General features: G+C 37.6%; 1 protein-coding gene across 5 annotated transcripts in view; it reads left to right on the top strand.

Moving 5' to 3' along the window:
• LOC127438973 (rab GTPase-activating protein 1-like) overlaps positions 1-21,328 on the top strand; it is a 136,450-nt gene that overhangs the window by 27,990 nt on the left and 87,132 nt on the right. For all 5 annotated transcript variants that reach the window (XR_007896828.1, XM_051694928.1, XM_051694927.1 and 2 more), the window contains exons 12-13: positions 7,621-7,714; positions 8,037-8,187. Coding sequence is in view for 4 of the 5 variants with exons in the window: in XM_051694928.1 (XP_051550888.1) it covers positions 7,621-7,714; positions 8,037-8,187 (245 nt within the window). In the remaining variant the exon portion in view is untranslated. The remainder of the gene's footprint in view (positions 1-7,620; positions 7,715-8,036; positions 8,188-21,328) is intronic.

Raw genomic sequence — 21,328 nt, 5'->3', positions numbered from 1 at the left:
TTTCATGTTTGTTGTTCTTCCTACTTCCCTTTTTTCACCCAATGTCTCCATTTTGAGGTGCAGTCCTTTAAAGATGCTATATTTTACATGTTTGGTAGCATTTTATATGTCCACTTATAATGTTACTCGAGGTTGCTTACAGTTGCAATTTAGTTACATTTTCAACATTTAAATACTTTTTCCTGTCCCAGCTTAATATGTAGAGACAACTATAATTGAGCAATTTGTAGGTTGATTTCCTTAAAAACTGTAAACACTGTCTCTGTGAGACACATTTTTGGGTGAACTATCCCTTTAACATTTGCTCAACTAGTGGCGTGAGTTTGGTGTGGGACTATCTGTTTATTTGAGCAGACAGGGGAGTATTCTGAAAAGCTGTTTAAAAACTTTGTTTATTTTTCCAATTATTTTTGGTGGCATTAGTGTTGCAAAAAAACAGCTTTAAACAGGTTGTTTTCGCTACTGTACCTTTACCTCTAACCTTTGCATACCGATTTGACTTGCCGATTACTGGATAGCTGTAGATACGTGTTATGTGGATCATCGGGATGGGCGATATCTTGGAATACATTTTTTAAGCATGTCTGTTGTGATTTTGCGAAATGCATGGTATTAGAGTTCGACCGATAGTGGATTTTGCAGATACCGATAACTAAGGTGGTGGGAAAGGCCAATAACAGATTAATCAGTCGATAGTGTTTAAAATTGATTTATAGAATGTCAAAAATTGTACTTATTCTTTCTGTACTATGATGGGCACAAAGAGTCCAAAATGAATAAAATCCCAGATGCAGTTTATTGTTCAACCGAAATCCAAATAATACCTGAAAAAAATGAAGATTTGGTGCATAACGTGGGATATTTAAGTATAAACAAGTCCAAAAACAAACCGGGGACTCATTTTGAAATGATGTAATAATGAAAAAACTATCGGCATAGGTTTTTGCCGATAACCGATATTTCATTTAGTTTTTTTTATTTTATTTAAAGTGCAAAGGTAATCCAGTTTCCAAGCTTTGCAAGTTACGCTCACCTTGATAAAGTAATTGCATCTCCACGTGTGACTTGATTGCAGACTTACCCCCACTTACCCCCATCCTGTCCTCTCCAGGCTCACAAATACAGCTCTCTGAACTCATTTACATTGCCTTTCAGAGTTAGAGAGAGTGTGAGTATGGATGTACACGAGGGAGGAAAAAAGAACAGATTGCCTTGGCACCAATAGCTGTAGCAAGAACATTTGTTTTGGTCAAGTCATTTTTATTTGTATAGCGCCTTTCACAACACACATCATTTCAAAGCAGCTTTACAGAAGATCAGGCATTAACAGAAGATAAAACTAATATCTATAATGTCTTAGAGTCATCATTGTGTAATTTGATAAAATACGATTGTGACTGTGGCAAGGAACACAAAACTCCATAAAATGTTGGTTAATGGAGAAAAATAACCTTGGGAGAAATCAGACTCATTGTGGGGGCCAGTTCCCCTCTGGCTAACATCATGAATATAATGCCAATATAAATTATGTATAGTGCAAGTCATGGTTTAAAATTATTAAACTAAGTAAGTGTTAAGGGCCAGTGTTTAAACAAAGATTTTGTATGAACTGTAAGATTAATGACTAATGTCTTTGAAGTTCATCCTGGATTAACTTCAGAAGTTCACATAGATGCAATTGTCCTTGTTAGTTGGCTGATGAAAGCTTTTGTTGGCAATTAATTGATAGTCTATGTATTCCATTTCAAGAGTGTAGTCCATCATTAGACCAAGGTGATGCAGACAGAGATCAGTGAGGTGCATCGCAGTTCAACCTGGCCGGTAATTTCAGTGAGGTCTATCCTAAGTCCAAGGTTCAGGCTATGGCATATGAAGTATCACATGTCTTATGGTTGGAGTTGAGTTGGCATCAGTTCATCCTCTGAAGTCCATCATAATATACTGAAGTGATGTCTGGCTGGCACCGGCTGCTATTTGTCATCATCACACAGCGACATGTAGCAGTGGAGTCCAACACCAAGCAGAAACGGAGCTGGATCTGGCCGGTTCTGGTGACCTCAGGATAGGAATCCCGAGGTTGAGACAGGGAAACAAATAAATAATATTAGCATAAATGCCATTCAATTTATTGCAGAGTTGCATGATCACTGTTTCTGGTTCCGGCAGACCTAACTAAAGCAGACTTATTGTGAGTTGAGGGATAAATTAGGTGTATGCCTTGCTAAATAGATGAGTCTTTAGTCTAGACTTAAACTGAGTGAGTGTGTCTGCATCTCGAACAGTGTTAGGGAGACTATTCCATAGTTTAGGAGCCAAATATGAAAAGGATCTACCTCCTTTTGTGGATTTTGATATTTTAGGAACTATTAACAGGCCAGAATTTTGCGATCGTAATGAACGTGATGGAATATAGCGTGGTAGAATGTCACTTAAGTACTGCGGAGCTAGACCATTCAAAGCTTTGTACGTAGTTAACAGAATTTTAAAATTAATACGAAATTTTACAGGTAGCCAATATAAGGATGATAAAATGGGGCTAATATGATCATATTTCTTGGTTCTCGTCAGCACTCTGGCTTCTGCATTTTGAACCAATTGAAGTTTATTTATTGATCTTGCTGGACATCCTCCAACAATCTAATCTTGAGGTCATGAACGCATGAATTAGTTTTTTGGCATCAGCAACGGAGAGCATGTGTCGTAATTTAGCAATATTTCTCAGGTGGATTAATGCTGTTCTACAAACATTGGTCATTTGATTTTCAAAGGACAGATTGGTATCAAATATAACACCCAAGTTCTTCGCTGTTGAAGATGATGTAACAGTACATCCATTGAGAGTCAAATGATATTTTAGCGGCTTATTTTTAGAGGTTTTTGGTCCAATAATTAGTACCTCTGTTTTGTCGGAATTGAGTAGAAGGAAATTTCTGGCCATCCAATCTTTGATTTCATTGATACACTCTGCTAATTTGGAGAATTGTGAAATCTCAGGGGAAATATAAAGTTGGGTATCGTCAGCATAACAGTGGAAACTTATTCCACGATTCCTGATGATATCTCCCAGGGGAAGCATATACAACGAGAAAAGCAGAGGCCCTAAAACTGATCCCTGTGGCACTCCTGTTTGGTTTGACAATTCCTCGTTTACACAAAGTGGTAGCGGTCTGCATAATAGGACCTAAACCATGCTAATGCAGCTCCACAAGTGCCAACATAATTCTCCAGCCTATTCAAGAGAATGTTGTGATCTATCGTGTCGACTGCAGCACTAAGATCTAAAAGCACTAAAAGTGAAATGCAGCTGCGATCAGATGATAAGAGCAAGTCATTTGTAACTTTAAGTTTTGGTCTTTTTTTTCTTTTTTTCTTTAGTACTAGCAAATAAGTTCGTGAGACCAAACGTCCAGATATTTTCCCACCAAATTTTAACTTGATCAACGTTTGCTCCCTCTCGCATTTTCCGAATGTGGTTTGGCAACATGAATCCATTGCACGCTTTAATTTAGTCTAGCTTGTAGCTCTAGGTGAAGTGTATTAGCTATCTGTCTTTTTGCAATGTGGATATGGACTGTGTTTTTGACAGTGGGTGCCACAAGTCAGAGATATGAAACCCTGCGGCTTTCAAGTTGTTGTCAGCACCCATTTCAGGAAAATAGATTCCAGTTTGGTTAAGTAGTATTGGCTCTCGGGCGCTGTGTTTGTCATCTGACCACCTGGAACTGAGTTTGTTTGTTTTTTTTTCCTTCTCTGTTGTCTCAGATTCTGCTCAGTTGATTTCTGCATACCATGTGGATCAATGATTTGTTTAGTATGTAAAGCTGACTATAATTTCATGGGATAGTTCACCCAAAAATGAATATTCTGTAATCATTTACTGTAGTCAACTCATCCTTTGAAAAATTAATAAATGTATTTTAAGTTATGTAAAAGAAATTCAAACATGGACATAAATACATAAAGTCTTATGTTGCAACATAACTCCATGGTAGAGCTCAGCAGAATACAAAACTATTTCCACAATAAAGGTAATGTTGTGGGTTGCCAGATTTGGAGGTCATTCACAGCATTATAAGCCTATTTTTAGAAGAATAAATGCAGATCTCAGGTACTCCATATGTTGGCAAAACGGAGCAGAAATAAAACATGAACATGTCATGTTAAGTATAATATGGGCACGATTTCCATAAGCTAAGCAGTTCCCATAGCAAACCTTTTCATATGGTTCCATCTTTGAATACATAAAGGAATTAGGACTAGCTCCATTATATCTCATAAAATAAATCTGTTATAAAATTGCACATATAGAATTTTTTATATTATACTTTATATCATCCATCCCTATTTACCACGTACTAATGTATTTAATAAATCAAAACTTGCATCTTTGCTATTTCCACACTCAACTTTGTACCAGGTGTAACTTTTATTGACTTTTGACTGTAAACCATTCACAAAAGCATGAACGAATTTTAGTCAGCCTTTGAAAAAAACCAGAACAATCCCATCTTTGCTTTGCACAATTTGTTCCATTCCTTGATTTCTGGGCTGTACAAGTAAGTTGTTCTTGTTTTTGGAAGTGTTGCCCTCGCCAGTTTTCTCTCCCTGAGATCTATTGGGGAGGCAGATGGAAAAGAAGATTCATCCACCCACATCTGCTACTGAACCACTATGAGTCTCTGCTCAAGGCTGGTCTCTCTCTCTCTCTCTCTCTCTCTCTCTCTCTCTCTCTCGCTGTCCCTACCATCATCTCTCCACACAATGTTGCCAAGCTACTTGTGCAGTAAATGTAAAAAGAGGCCCTTTTAAAAGCATTTCAAAAGAAACCACTGTGATCCAGACCTCACTTCGAGGACTGTAAAAGAACACCAATTGATGCACTCACTGGAGATCATGTACATTGTAAATGGGCTCAAAAAGCTGTGTCGTGTAAAGCTGAAGTCTTCAGGTTGGTGACAAAAAAAAAATCCCCACTGTGTTGCAACAAAAAAAGTAGCTTTTTTTGTTCCTTATTTGAAGATCTTTGCATTATTATTTGCTTATGCTTGCACATTAGGGGTTGCACCAGTTAAGGCTTGGACATAGTTTTCGCGCACAGTCGAGTGCTCTAGCCTTTCAAAGTACTAATTTGACCGCAAGCCTGTGTGGAATGCATTTGACATTTAAATGTTGCGACTGCTTTTTGATACATTTTGGTACAGTCAAAGGCAGACACATGCAATGATGACTCGCACAGACGCTGACCGTGTGGACTGTGCTGATGACGTAATGTCGCGTGAAGTATACTTAAGCCTTTAATCGGCTAATCCATTAGTTCTGCCACCAGTCGCTGACTAATCATGGGTCATATGACTGCAGTTCACTTGTTCTATACTTTGCGACAGCAGAGGGAAATTTTCTCTTTCCATAAACTGCATCCTATTGTAGCTGTTTGACATTAATTTTGTACAATAACCTGTAAAAGCCAAAAAGATTTGGAATTACACGAAAGTGAAAATAAGTGAATCTGTAGCGATATAAGCAAAGTATTCACATACAAGACAAAAGGTTTACAGAAACTATATGCGCTAGACATGCAAAGACCTGGCTGTAACACACTCTAAACAAGTTTGTGAACACAGTAGCTTCTAGCTACGCAAGCTCAATTTCACACGTAGTTGGTTCCAAAATGTGTCGGACAGTAATTCATAACACAGCGTTACTATGTTGCATTCTCAAAGTTGCCGCAAGAGGCGCTATAGCAGACATTAGTGTGAACTGTCCACTTCTACTCTTAGTTTTCTCTTTCAAGTGAACTACTGTCTTGGGGGAGCAACAGTCTGAAGAGAATGATGCTGAGCAAGTAAGTTTAAGTTAATATAGTTCTAGCAATTTACCTGAGAAATATCACCTCCGCTTTAATGGCACAGACTTTTGAAGGTAACTCTAATACCCCCTAGAGTTCTGAGGTTTGTTACCACCACAGTAATGCAAGAACATGAGTTAAGCATGTTCAATCAGACCACGCATTGCCTAGGCATTGACCGAGCGCTCGCATTGGCGTACTTGTGTAAAGTATGTTTCTGGCCTAATGCTGCTCTGCATAATTTGAGGCATTTGCCCACGTACGAGTTGACTACTTTTCAGGGCAACTACTTGACTAGTAAAATTTTGCACATAGAAAAGTTTATTGTTGTCTCTACCGCAGTGTCATTAAATGCCGTGTTTAATCACAACACTCTCAAATGTTTTTGGCCTGGAGATACATAGTTGTCACCACCAGATGCATTGCCATTCATTCCCTCACTTTTCTCTCCATATGGCTTTATGCACAGGCCTGTTGTGGCTGTAGACCTTGAGATATGGGCTGTGAGGGCTGGTTGTTTGCTGGTCGGCTCTTAATGACCTTTGTGGACATTAAGTCCAAGACATTTTCTTTATCACTTCAGGGCGTGATGGTAATCTTGGCAGTCTGCAGTGGGCATACAGCCCTGACTAATGCAGGTGTATAAGCCATTTAACAAACCTCAGTCTTCTGGATGCAGCAAGGACAGTTATGTTATTTTGTCAGAGTAGTTCTGCTGTGCAGCATCCTGATATACCACTGTGGAAAAAATCTAAAGAGCTGCCCTGTGGGGAGCTGTGGGAGTGATGTTTGCCCACTACGTACACACACACTCAGTCAGGGGTGACAGGGCAGAATGTATGTTCAGCCTCGGGGCATAGACACTCACCGGAGTTCTGAGACCTGAGATTAAAGTGGGAGCTGAGTGCTTTTCGTCTCAGAGATGTGGATCACAGTTTGGCACTTCTTTCCACTACATTGTAATTTATTTCTTGCACTGTGTCCTAACCAGGCACAATGCGATTAGCGGTCAAACGATATGGGTTTTAAAATGTCCAATGCTGATACCTTTACTTAGAGAGCAGGGTGTCTGATTGCAGATTCAATACCAATAAAATAATTTAATAATGGCTAAGGAGACATATACAAAAATGTGAAAATGAACACTTAATTAAAAAAATGTTGCTCACATTTTACAAAAGGCACGGTTACCGGCCAGCACTGATAATCTCAAAATGGCCAGCGAAATTCTGCAGATGAAGAAAGCATAGATGGATGTTTGAAACTACTTGCCATGAAGCCCCATTTTTAAAATGCACTTTATACTCTCGGAGAGTTAAACTCACCTTTTAAATTATTTACTCATCAATATTCAGTGTAGCTATTAACGAAGCACTGCCCACACAGTGGTCGCTGTCAAACCAAGCAACTTCCTATTTGTCAACTCTGCAAATTTGTGTCAAAGTTCACCAAACTTGAACCCCACGTGAAATTCTCGTAGGAAAATTTCTTCGGCACTGGACGTCCTTAGTGCGGATTTCTATTGAAATGACAGAATTTCACCGTTCAAAGGTAAATGTAATCTAGTTGCGTTTCACTAAACGGACACAATGTTGATGGTTAATGGATTGTCTCTTACTATGCCACCCACTAATTCCATCATTTCTACCATGAAGGATATCATTCAAACGGTTAGTGGCGGTTAGTCAGTTTTACAACCAGTATTTAGCATAAATGTGTGCTTTGGGCCAAGAACATATTGAAATCCACCATATTGTCTGTTTCCTGTTGCACAGATAGTGACAGTGAGATCTATAGTGGGACAGGCGACGTGTCGAAGGACTGTCCCGAGAAGATTCTGGAATCCTGGGGAGGAATCCTGAACAGATGGTAAGACTTGTGGCACAACTTGAGACATTCTGCTTTCACAGATTTTTTTGTTTGCTAGCGACTTGAGTTGAAGTGACGTGGTACATCAACTATTCAAACTAATTTTAAATGTTAGTCCTTAAGGGTTGAATACAGCTTATGATCATCAGATATGAACAACAAACAAGTACTCCAAAAATGTATGTTTGGTGAGTTTGAACAAAATGGCCAGATTTGGAGTAGCATCTATAAACTTTGGACAATCTGTATAAGGCTAAACATTGCAGCACAACTGAGCTCTTCTTTGTAGTTGTAGTGACACTGTCTGTCCTCCACCTGTCAGGCACGCAAACCTGTCGGTACGGCCCAAGGGTCTGTCTGCTCTGGTGAAGCCTGGGATCCCGGAGGCCTTACGAGCTGAAGTTTGGCAGCTCCTGTCTGGCTGCCCCAACGATCAGCCTCTGCTAGAGCAATACCGCATCCTCATCACTAAGGTAAGAGATGACAACCGTTACAGCCCACTGTACCTTTTCCTTTCGCTTTTTTATTTTCTTCAAAATCCCTTTTGTATCCCCTTGTTGCCAATTACTAGCATGCTGACAAGCCCTTGCAAGTGGCACAACTTTCTCAATAATGCACAAGGACAAAGCCCTGTCCATGCATCCTGTGAAACACATTTATGTGTCTTGTTACCGAAAGCCAAGGGTACACTGCAAGACCGAAGCCCTGTGAACATTTAACAACAAAGTGTATCCAGAGAGTTACACAGTTTAGTGTGGTTGGTACTGAAGTGTGATTGCTGTGACCAGCTTTGGTCTTTCAAAGCAATTTTATGTTCTTCACAGTCTGAAGAACAAAAGAACTCCATGTGCTTTTCAAGGGCGAAATTGATAATCTTCAGTGGTTTTCGCCTTGTCAGCGGGATGAGCCTTTGGAGGATAGCAGACTCCATATTTACCATACAAATATTTCCTACCCATATTGATGCTTTGTTAGATGTTCGTTTGACCCTTTGAACTCATGGAAACTGAGTTAAAGGTTTCCAGTGGCACAGAGAGTGTTGAAGATTGCAGTTGCTTATTCAAATGCGATTCCATGGCAAATTCAAGCAATTTAGTCACAACCACAGATCTAAGATGGCTAATTATTTGGTATAGAACTCTGCTATTTTTGAAAACTACAGCTTTTTTGAACAATGTTTGTCAAGCTATTTCTTTCATGTTGTTCATGGAGTCGGACTGGTTGTCATGCCAAGCTTGGTCCAAGCCTGGAATGTTCCCACACTGAAGCAACAATTGTTGACTCAGTCGAAAACGCGGGTTTGATGATAAGAGTTAGATTTCAATAGTTTCGCAGGTCTCAGCTACTAAATTGTCAAGAAATTATTCAGTAATCTATGCTACAAATCTGATGCATTTTAATCTTTTGGAGTGAATGTTGTGATGTTTTCAGATCTTAAGAGCAATTAGATGAAATGCTTTGCTTGCAGTATGTTCAAGGGAACAGGTATCAAGGTAACGTTAGCAGATTTAGAAGATATGACTCCTCAGTGGTGTAAATGGTGGTAAAACACATGCTGGTACTAAATCAGCAAATGTAAAACTTTTGCATCTATCACCTTTACTGAGTGTCAGTATTGCTGTAGGAATATCATAAAAACATTTCTAAGTCCTGCCCTCTACATAGCAAGTAAATCAATTGCATATGCGACCAAATTTTGCGCTATGTGACTAAAATATGTATTTTATTAGCCACTGGCGAGTAAATATTGAGATTTTACTCACTAGAGATTGAGGTGTGTAGTGAAGAAGAAGAACTTTAGTGCTGCGATACTTTTACTGAATAAAGCCGGCCGTACACGGTGTGAGTTCTGACACTCGGGAGGTCATGAGCCCCTGCACACATTACAAGTCAGTTTATCTGATTTGTGGTTTGTACAGATGCAGTGGTACATGACAAGACCTGGCGAATTCCGAAGCAATTGCACAAAATGCAATTTTGAGACAAAGACAGAGGAGGATATTGCTTTCATTCCTTGTAGCTTGCGATTTAGAAATAAAAAAAAAAGACTGGCATGCTCAGGGGCTGCATTATCTGAAAACTCATCTGCCGATTTTAATATATAGCCTATATATATTTTGTGTGCTTTATCGTGCAGTACTGGAAGCAACAATTATGTATAATTATTACAAATGCTGTCCAACACTTGACAGATTCAGATTTCAAAGGGATGCTGTATGATTTCATAACTGCATACTGCATGATAATAAAGCGCACAAAATGAACAAAATTAAAAAGAAAGTGCGCAAAATTCACGCACCGATTCTGATGGTTATACTTGGATTTAATCTAAGAGCAAACATGACATTTAGTGCAGAATTCGGACTTATTTAGTGGAGTAGGCTACCTGTGTAGCCTATTATTCAGCTGTAGATGTAGGCTACGTCCTTCTCATCTGTGTCACTGCTTGCATGTTGATAGCAGACATTCTGAAGAAGTCTTGCCTATGGAAATGCGCTTTAAAGCCGCACACAGCAAAGTTTAACATTCTTGTTTTAGCGCTGCGGTTGATTGACAGGTGGAACTTTCAGCCTAGAAGTCCTTGGTTTCACCAGACTCGCACTTGGGGAGTTGAAAAATATCTCTCGCATATCCACTATCGTATTTATACAATTATAACAGATGCTATGCCCTGCTAAATGCCGCCCTAGAACTGAAACGAATGCAAGTATGACGAATAAAAGTAGACCATGACGGAAATTTTACAACTTTTCCATCAGAGAGATGAAGATTGTTTTCTAGCGCAACCCGTATGGCAAATGATTGTTTGAAGAGCAGAGAACAGCATGGCATTTCTGTAGAATCCTTCTCAGTGATGTGGTCGTGAATAATATGGGAAAAACACAGTTTTAACACGACCAATGTGTTCTTGGAGTTGTAACACCTTCTACTGATTGGTCAACTTCAGGTAGATCACCAATCGGCTTGTTCAACCGCACACACCTCACGAATTCTGGTCGACAGAGGGCAAATTTTTTAGACAGTTTTAAAAATAATCGGGAGGTCGTGAGCTGCTCGTAAGCCACTCGGCCCCGCTCGTAATTCCTCACACGATGCGAGCCGCCACCACACAAGCAGCAACGAATTCTATGCGATCTCTCCGACTGAAAAAAAATGGGTTGGGAGCTCGCACGACAGCTTTTAATTGCACCGTGTACGCCTTAAGAAACCGGTGATTAAGAAGCTGGATTCAGCCTCGTCTTGTAAAGCGTGTTGTGTCTTGTGAACGCCCTGAAGGAAATTGAACTTATTTGGCTGCAGTGGGTCCGGATCAGTTGTGATCGTGCTGTAACCATCGCTTTAGTTCAGCTGTGAAATGGCATTGGCATTGCATTTAACGACGTCAACTCTGACTTTTGTAAAACATTTCCACGGACTGTTTTCACAACATTCACCATTTTAAAGCATGGACCAGTAACCTGTTGGACGTCTGTTAGAAGGTAAAAGTGTTGTAAAACTCGAGAGCTTGTAGATTTTAATTTGAGAACGTGTACAATAAATATTTGTACAAGCAAGTCATTCACATTATACAAGTAAAAGTTTCATTTTGCTTCGTTCTGTGTATTTTGTATCTGAAGATGTTACTCAGACACCCCATTTTAATTTCATGTCTCTTTTAATATCCTTTCAGTTATTTACAGTCAGATGGTGATTAAAAAATAAATAAATAAATAAATAAAAACATTATTTCTAATCATACATTGCACGGTTGAGGGAAGAACAACTGTGCAACTACTCTCTTGTTAATGTGCACTGCGCTCATTCAACCGTATACACTTGCTCTCGCAGCTAAACTCTTAAAGAGACAGTACCAATTTAGCATTTGTCATACATATCAATGTAAAACGCACAAGTGCATATTAACAAACATGTTACAAAATGTAGTAATGTAGTCTGTGTAATAAATGTGTAAATTCATAAATATTTAAAAGGCACAATCATCCATTATTAAACATTGAAACATTTAGAATTTAATTCTTTTTTTTTTTTTTAGATTTACCCTGCTATAATTAAATTAAATGTAGAAAACACTGTAAATATTAAAGAATTTAAATGTTTTTTTTTTTTTTTTTTTTTTTTTTTTTTGCATAGTAGTTTTGATAAAGTAGCACTTAAGTTATTATTTTTATAGTATAATTATTAATCCTATTTCCATTAGGTTCCAACCTTGTTGAAAAAATGTCACGTGGATGTGACGTGTATGTATTAGAATTACACTAGATTTGAACATATTCACTACGGGCGCTTTCTCAGCCAGTCACAGGCGTTGGTCGCGAATATGCATGTTAATCATGAAATTGCGTGATTCTACGAGAGAGCTGCTTTCAGGATGTTAGGATGTTTTCCTCTGCAAAAAACAAAAAAAAGCTCTTCACCATGCTCTTCCACAATAACTGACACCTTTTGTAATGCGTGTGTGCAACAACAGTTTTTTTTTGTTTTTGTTTTTGTTTTTTGTTTTTTTTTTACAGTAGAGCTTCTAGATTTATAAACAGCTGGACCTTTCAGAGCTTGTTTGAAAAACGCGGTCTGGCGTGATGCAGCAGCATCACAAACGCCATTCATCCTTATAGTGAATCTACATTTCAGAGAATAACAGCCTTAAATTAAAGATGCAAACGCAAACTTTAAATAGCTCATTATTTATTTGTGCATTATATCGCAGATAAAAGTTTGTAGGACCATTACTTTTTGTAGGACCATTCTGATTATTTTGCCCAATTCTAATTACAGTAATATTTCTGGACATTTTACTTAGATTTTTTTAAATTAAACAAAATTCCCAGAGAAAGAAAATTACGAATTGGATTTAAAGAACCCATATTATGCTAATTTATAGGTTCATAATTTTATTTTGGGGGTCTACTAGAATAGGTTTACATGCTAAAATGTTCAAAAAACACATTATTTTTCTCATACTGTACATTTATTTTACCCGCTCTTCATATTCTGTCCAGAACGCTCTGATTTACCTCCTGTCTCTTTAAAGCCCCCCTTTCCGAAAAGCCCAGTCTGCACTGATTGGTCAGCTGGCCTAGTCTGTTGTGATTGGTCAACGACGTAGAGCGTGTGTCGGAAATGTAACGGCCCTTACCATAACCGAGTTTCAGCTCCCAAGTCTTCCTGAGCAACTGTAAACACTATTGAAACTATGGTAACAGTGGCATCGGTTTTTGCCATACCAGTTTGAGTCCGATAATGAATGAAATAATGAAAGTTTGGAAGAACAACTAATCGACCCGAACCACCATCGCAAGCACGACTTGAGCAGGACGTTTCACAGTGGTACATTTTAATTTAGTAGCTTTCTTACAAGTATATTATTGTGAACCTAACAAAGCTTCAAGTAAAAGACACGTTAGTCATCTTTTGCTGAAATGGGTGTAGCTGAACTTTTTTTCACCCAAGCTATGAACGGAGAACAGAGGCTTATTCCCATTTGGACATTACCAGGGGTATTAGAGAGTTAATGAGCAAGTTATTCGTGGACTACATGGATAGCAGCCATAACATTACAGCTTGTATTTATATAATTATATAAGACTCTTGAGATTGACCATTTTGTTACACATTTTTAGGTAAAAGCTGGCCCACAGATGAATAGTAAACCCTTACCAAAACAATAGCATTAGCTAGCAGGTTAGTAGAGGCCTACAGCTGTGCACTGGGTGTACACCGAAGCTACAACACAAAACTCAATTTTTGAACTCTCGGTAGCAGATAAATCCACAAATAATCAGACCTACTTACAGATTGTGATCCTGAAGCACCAGATTGTCCCAACAAAGTGGGAACTGCACCATCTTTCAGGGGTAACCAACTTGAAAATCCAGCATTGGTTGTGGTTGTACTGCTGAGGAATAGTGGTAAAAATAAATTTTAACCAGGTGGAAGTCCAAACAAAGAGGTTTTGCTTTCGCAGTGAAGAAAACAGCGTCTTCTTGACATGGCGACAACACTAATCCAACTCATCCTGGCCTCTGCTATAACTAAGTTTTTTTTAGGGTGGGCCAAAGTAGCCCTTAGGCAGGCATTATGAAAATATGTTACATAGTGACGTAGAGACTTTACGGAAGAAATGGCTGGACTACAATCCAGCCGTTTCTTGTAGTTCTTGAGCAGTGTTATCTGTGGGAGAGAATATCTCCCTTTTGCGTGGACTTTGCAGACCTTTTACATGCACAAAGAGCTATGTTACACACTAAAGAAAAGGTAAAATCCCAAAAAGCATAATAGGGCCTCTTTAAGAAAAATTACGCAACTGTATTGTGCTTAAAGAAAATTAAGCCTGTTTTAGGACCATCTCATTGTGATGTTAATACAGTGAAATTAAGCCCATTTTCCCTCTGTTATTATTACTGTTATACATAAAGTTTGCATAATTTTAATGCAAATAAAAAATTGACATTATTTTATTAGAATGACAATCAAGCACAATTTTCCCCTAAATTTGATCAAATTCTCATGTAGTAGTAATTTCTGATATTATGATACAAGCATAAATTCAACAAATGCTAGCATGATGTATAAATAATAGTTAATTAATAATTTCATTATGATTAAGTACTTAATATATTTTTTATATTACAGTAATACAAATAAGTTTGTTGTTTTCTTTTTGCATAATGATAATTACAGTTAAATGGCAGATCTGATTACTTTTTTATGAAAATAAATTCACAATGCAGAATACGTTAATGGTCCTTAAAATAGCAAAAAATTTTAAGCAAAATATTATCATTATTGTGAAACCCTTGTTAAGGGTTTTTTTTTTTTTTTTTTTTTGGACAAATTTGCTAAACTCAAAATACTAAGTGAATTTCATTCATTTTAATGCATTATGGTGATCAGAGGTCACCTGGAGGTGAGGATACTCCAGCATCCCTGCTCGCCCTGATCCTGACCTGCCACAAAGAATTTACTGCCTGGCCAGTGGTAAAAGACCCCCAACATCTACCTCCAAAGCTCACCACGCCTCCTTGTGTACAACCCTGCACACAAACCCTACAGCTTTGAGTTTTTATTTTTAAAGCTATGTCAACCACAACATTGTAGTGATTTCTGCAACCTGCACATTACTTCTAACGATGGAGTTTCACTGAGATATTTTTAGGTTTACTTGGGTGTTTCTTTATTCTTAAGCCAATAATCATTGCTTTAGGAACTACTCCTGAAATACAGCGCAATAATCAATGCCAGGGGATGAGAATAATGGTGAACTGGAGCCATTAAATACTTCGGCAGTACATGGGAAGAGTATCGGAGCGTGGGATGAAGAAAACGAATGAATGATAAAAAAAGAAAATAAGGAAGAGAAAGAATAGGGACAAGGCTGTCTACTCTTGCCAGGTGGCGTAAATTCTACTGTAGTACTTGCCACCCACACAGGCTGCTGCGGTTCCAGCTCGACCTTTAAATATACGCTGTACTGCCTTAAGGGTTATGGGACAGAGAGAATATAATTTATTCATTAATTACATTTAGAGCATTCTCCACTGCGGCTCATGTAACTATATTGATATAACTGTGTGTATAAAAATGAAAACACTGTGGGGAGCTCTGCGTTTAACAATATCTGTGTTATTAATGGTTGTGTCTTCTCCACTCTGCTGATTAAAATACTGATTGAAGGTTAAGTCATTGTGCCGCAGGCAATGTTGTGTTGGGTGAATAAGCCAATTTTTTCTCCTTAAAACTTTCTGAAAACTTGATCATATTCTTTCTTTCCACCCATATGTAATGTTGTCTGTTCAAATGTTTTTTAACACTCTTGAGTGTGTGTTGTCGCTATACTGTGTGGATCAATGAAAATGCAACCCGTGTGGTGATTCCAAGAGCGTGAAACTGACATTTTCGCAACCTTTGTTTGTCTGATGCTTGAGGGATTTGCCAAAGGTGTTATTCTCTCGAGTCAGGGCTTAAAAGGGCTCTGTTGATGGGTGAATCTCACAAAGAAATGTCAGTGTCATATTTCATTCAAATCCCAAAAATAAGATTGTATATTTTACTCCAAGAAAATTAAGCTTATTTTATGACAATTATATATATATATATATATTTTTTTTTTTTTTTTTTTTTTTTGCATTGTAACTTTAGTTACACTAATTTAACATATTAGTGACAGTTAAGCACATTTCCCTCTCAATTGTCATTACTATAATGCAAAAAAACTGATTTTCAAAACGAATAAATCGACGATCAAGCATAGCTACCCCCTCTGTACTCTGTACTCTATACTCTAATCTAAACTAATTATTTGTAGTGTAATATAATAATAAATCATCCTTTCCAGACAATTATTATTATTATTATTATCATTTCATTTAAAATCCACTTAAATCAAATTAAATTCTGTACAAGTACTCCATGACACTTTACACTTTTTTTTTTTTTTTTTTTACTGAAGATTTTTTCAGATTACAGTAGGCTCCTGAGAATTGGTAGGGTAGAGGAAAGGTGTGTTTGTAATTGTCATAAAAATGATGTCATATGAAATATGACCCTGGATGTTTCCTTGGTTTTTTTTATTAGATTCACCCTGCTATTCTAAACAAAGAGGCTAAAGAGGTAGAATTCTGATTGCATTTGCCTCTTTTTCAATGGATCTACAGTCTAACAGATTGTTTACAATTGATTTGTTCTCTGCAATATTTTAACAAATTTAAAAGAAGGAATCGACCCGATCAAACAACAGTAGTGTGACAAAAGATTTTACACTACTTTTGAATGAATTGCATTATGTGGTACATGTGTAATCACTTACATGTTGGAGAGGCATGTGAAAGGGAGATAAGTCATTGTGCTATCAGCTGAGGCACATGGACCCATAAGCTAAAGTCAATTGTTTGATTACAAGATTAGAACTGAGCTTGAAACACTGTGGATCATGCCAAGAATGCTTCTTTCTGCTATTCATACAAATCACTGGGCTGCGTCCAGCATTTCGTATTAATATTAATTTTTCAGCAAGTCTGTATTCTACCACCTTCTATTTCTAACGGTTTGTGGGATTGATTATGTAGTCTTCACATGCATCCTTAAGTAGATTACAGTCTTTATGGAGCATGTAATGAAATCTTTGATGGTGGATCGTTTCTTTAGTGGCTTAGCATTTGTCATGTTTTGTGCATATTTTAGATTTATAAGAATAGTTATTTCTTTAGTTGTCAGGCAGCAGGTTCTGAGTGTGGGTGGTTTTGGATGGCACTTGCTCATCTGTCAATTGAAGGACCATCTATAAATGTCTTTGTGAAACCTTGCTGATAAACCTGCATACAGTATTATTAGTACTCACTGAAGCTGTGAAAGGAAGTATTGTAAAGCACCATTCAGTTGCCTTAAGTAAGATATTAGAATGTGGTTTGGTGTGAACTATTATCCAAGTGGGATATATTTGTGATATTGTGAAACCAGCCTGATCTCTTAAGAACTATATTACCATTAGGACATTTTTGTAAAATTATATTACAGGGTTACATATATCATAGCAGTTCCATGGTGAAATGTCCACTGTGTGGGGCTAAAAGCAAGTTTGTTTTCTGAACAGATGATGTTTTTAAGGTTAATGCTCTTTCTTGTTTTAAATCAACAAAACCTTCTTCCCAACCCTAAACCTTAAACCTAACCGATAGTGTCATGAAAAGCAAATCTAACATGAAAAGCGCAATTGCTGGGCAACTACGTCATTTTGTGGTGCTTCTATGACACTTTTGGCTTGTAACCGGTGCTCTAACAGTTGAGCTACCTTAGATATGAGCGCGTTCAAAGTCAAACAAGCTTGTAAATCTAGTTACAAACGTTAAAATATATCACATTACAAGTCATGCATTACAGTAAAAGTGATTAGATGTCATAAGATAGCATTGTGTGAGGTAGTGTTGTCAAAAGTACCGGTACTTCGGTACCAAGTCGATACTAAAATAAAAAATATGTGATGATACCAGTACAAAGCAACAACTTAATTCGGTACCGGCTCGATGTCAGACTGACACGACTGCTTTCAAATGCCCATACGCTTATTTTAGTGTGTACTCTGTTACTCCTTTTACACTGAAATTGACAATTAATCAAATTATTATCGTAATATGTTCTAGTGTGATTATTAAACTGCGAAAGACTGCAATCTTAGTCTGTATGAGCTGCGTGCTTTAAATGAATGTGTGAATCTGAATGAACTGCTCATACACTGGAAACTCCACAGACAGTGAGAGTCATTCACGTTGTATTAGATGACAGAGCGGAGCACTAATCCACTGTGAAGTGCGTTATTACATGTAGACCATATATTTATATAATTAAATCACAGCATTTGCTCTTCAGTGATCACACTGGGCCATGTAGCAAACTATCCGGACAAGTGAAGCTTCCGTCAAAACCACATGTAAAAATAAAAGCTCACATCAAAATAAAAGCACGATTTGAAATGAAAGCTAGCAGCCTGAAATTGAAGAAACTGCAACAGAAATATATTACAAATGTATATAGTAAAATATAATATTCACTGTAGTATTAATAATAGTAATAAAGTTTTGATTAACGAATAATGAACATGATTCCCCTCATGGATGCACATTGGAGAGCGTGCCAAAGTAAACAATTATAGTGAAAAAGACTTAAATATTGATCTGTTTCTCAACCAAAGCAATGATATCGACATTAATTTAACCACTGGAGTCAAATGGATTACTTTTACTACGATTGTCTTTGCTTTTTGGAGCTTTAAAGTGCTGATCACCATCCGCTTGCATTGTATGGACCTACAGAGCTGAGATATTCTTCTAAAAATCTTTGTGTTCTGCTGAAGAAAGAAAGTCATACACATCTGGGATGGAATGAGGGTGAGTAAATGATGAAAGAATTTTAATTTTTGGGTGAACTATCCCTTTAAATTGAAGGAGGTACCCAAGACATATCTGGGAACCAGAATATCATAGAGACTTGGGGGTGAGCTCTTTTTACTTGGGTCAGTGAGCAACTGCCTAACAACCACTCAGCAAGACCCTGGCAACCACCCACATCACCCTAGCACTGTGGCGGTGAGTTTTGCATGGGCACGCACCATTCACATTTTCTTTAGATAACAATTTAGTGATCATGATGATAATTAATTGTGAGGACTTGATCTCCGTTGCAGCAGGCAGCTATTGCCCAGTAAGTGCTGGTGAGTTGCCATCTTCCCAGCATAAGAGATGCATAATACTTGCCCAAAATGCCTCCCTAGTCTCCTCATGCCAGCTGCACTGGCTCCTCAATGCCCCTCCTGTTTCCAGAACAACCCCAAGTGTATCTTAATGCAGTCAACATGTAGAGCTGCCATTCACTCTGGACAATAACAGTCCTATTTACAGCCGTTATCATGGGCCTGTTATGCCTCCCTGAGAATAAATAACGTGCAAACAACATCATTTCGTTCTTAAAAATGGCACGCCAATCACATCTGTGCATGAGTAGATGAGGTTGACCTCCTGATAGCGTGTGTTATCAGACCGTGTAGCCAGGGTCGGCTTATTGGTGACACAGAAATGACAGTTTGGATTATGGGGAAACACGCCACATTTAGTCAGCTCCTCTAGTCATGTGTGCAGAGGTTTGAATCACAGATACACTAGGGCCCCAGGACGTAATGCATGTTGTTTATGTGCAAAATTCCAAGCTGCATTAATACAGTAATTTTTAAATGAGCTATTGCACTTTTAGGTTTATTCATTTGAAATGTTTTCCATTTTTTAGGTGCAAGTGAACTTTGTTAGTTGAGCAATGAGATTTTTGTACTGTTTAGACATGGCAGTTATATTTGTAGCATATATGGTTTTGATTTGGTCTACTAAAGACCTATAACAGTGTTGGCAGTGCATTGATATATAAACAGTGAGATTTATAAACTGAAATAGATGTGGGCCATGCAACTGTACACAGAGAATCTTATATCACTATTTATTTCTTTACGTGTGCGTTCATTTAATATGCTACAGTTCAATTTATGAAGTGGGTCGACTAAATAAGCTGAAGTTCTGATATTTTAATGCATCAAAGTATATCATGTTGGGGAGTTGTGGACGATACCCAGCCTTAGTATGGTGAGTCTTAATTTACATCCATCTGCATTTGATTGTTTTGTAATTATTCGACTGAAATTATTGCTGAATAAAAAATATCCTTGCCCATGTGGCCTTGATTACAGCATTAGAAAAGAAAAGTTGTTTTAGATAATAAAAACGTTATTACGTTTTGAGGAATGGTTATAAAAACTTGTTCAAATTAATGTTCACCGATTTATCGTGTTAAGTCCCAGACATTTACTCAGATTAAATTAAAAAGTAAATAGGGTTAATATTCATGTCATATTGTCTTTTAAATCAGTGGACTTAGCAAACCCCCTCCTACAACACTTGTACCGTTAATGATGCCAAATCAAGTCCAGTTGTCATCCTGACCTGTACTTGGACTGCTAGTGTAGTGATGAGAGCCAGAGTGCCCTGCCTGTCCATGTACAGTCCAAGTCACTAGGATCAAAAGCTCATGCACTGACAGATGAAAAGGATTATGGTCATTGTTTTCCTCAGCCTTTCTCTTCCTTTGCGATTAATCATTTATACAGTCATCTGGCTGCCACTGTTGTTCAGTTGCATCTTGTTCCACAAATTATGGATCACCAAATTCATCCACTCTACTGCATGTTCCGGTGTTTACTACAGGTATCTGTTTATAATTTAGTCTAACAACATGCTACTAAACAATATTTAATGCTATTTTTGCATTATATTTGTATGGTTTTCTTTATTAAAATACCATTCAAAGCTCTGTTGTGATTTATATGTTTAACTGTACATTGTCAGATGAACAATCAGTCAGAGTTGAGGTGTTAGGGGCCGTTCAGACCGAATGCATTCGTGAGGTAAAAAAGCGAACGAAGAGAACAGAGACACCTCGAGATGCATTTTTAGAAGTTAAAGTTTTTTTTCCTTAATTTATGCTTGATCTAAAAACATGACATTCCTGCGCAATATACTGGGAAAAACTGCAAGGCATGGCGCAACAGCTAATGACCCCGTCTAGCGCATGTTTACATAAAAAACAAATAAACAACAGCACGGACAGAAGCAAAAATTTCTTACATTGAAAAGACATTTTGTAGATAATTTAGCCTCAAGTGTGTGCTCTACTTTTTACTAATAAATTTAAGATATTTGAGATTAAAATTTGAAAATCTTCCATTGACTGACCTTTTTTTTAAATGTTTTTATTCTAACTGTCAATTATGATGTTGTCATTAATTTCTAGTTTGTCTTTTTTCTCATATCTAGTGATTGGCCTTTCATTTCTTGCAACTATTTAACCATCTATTACACTTTACATCACAAAAAACAGCGTTTTGATTCTTGTGCACAGCCGACAGAAAACGAGATGCAAATCTAGTTATATTTAGCAAACTTGTCTGTAAAACTGGTGTAGTTATAGTTGCATTTGTGATTGTTTTAGAGGAGACTTGGGCTACTAAATCCTTCCAGGGAAACATAATCGTAGGGCTCAGGAAGGCCCCCCTTACCGGAGTCTCTTAATTTGTTACTGTATGTT

Source organism: Myxocyprinus asiaticus, chromosome 50 (genome assembly GCF_019703515.2).
Source record: "Myxocyprinus asiaticus isolate MX2 ecotype Aquarium Trade chromosome 50, UBuf_Myxa_2, whole genome shotgun sequence".
Lineage (NCBI taxonomy): Eukaryota > Metazoa > Chordata > Actinopteri > Cypriniformes > Catostomidae > Myxocyprinus > Myxocyprinus asiaticus.
The sequence above is the reverse complement of the archived record's forward strand: the minus strand, read 5'-3'. Positions and strand labels throughout refer to the sequence as shown.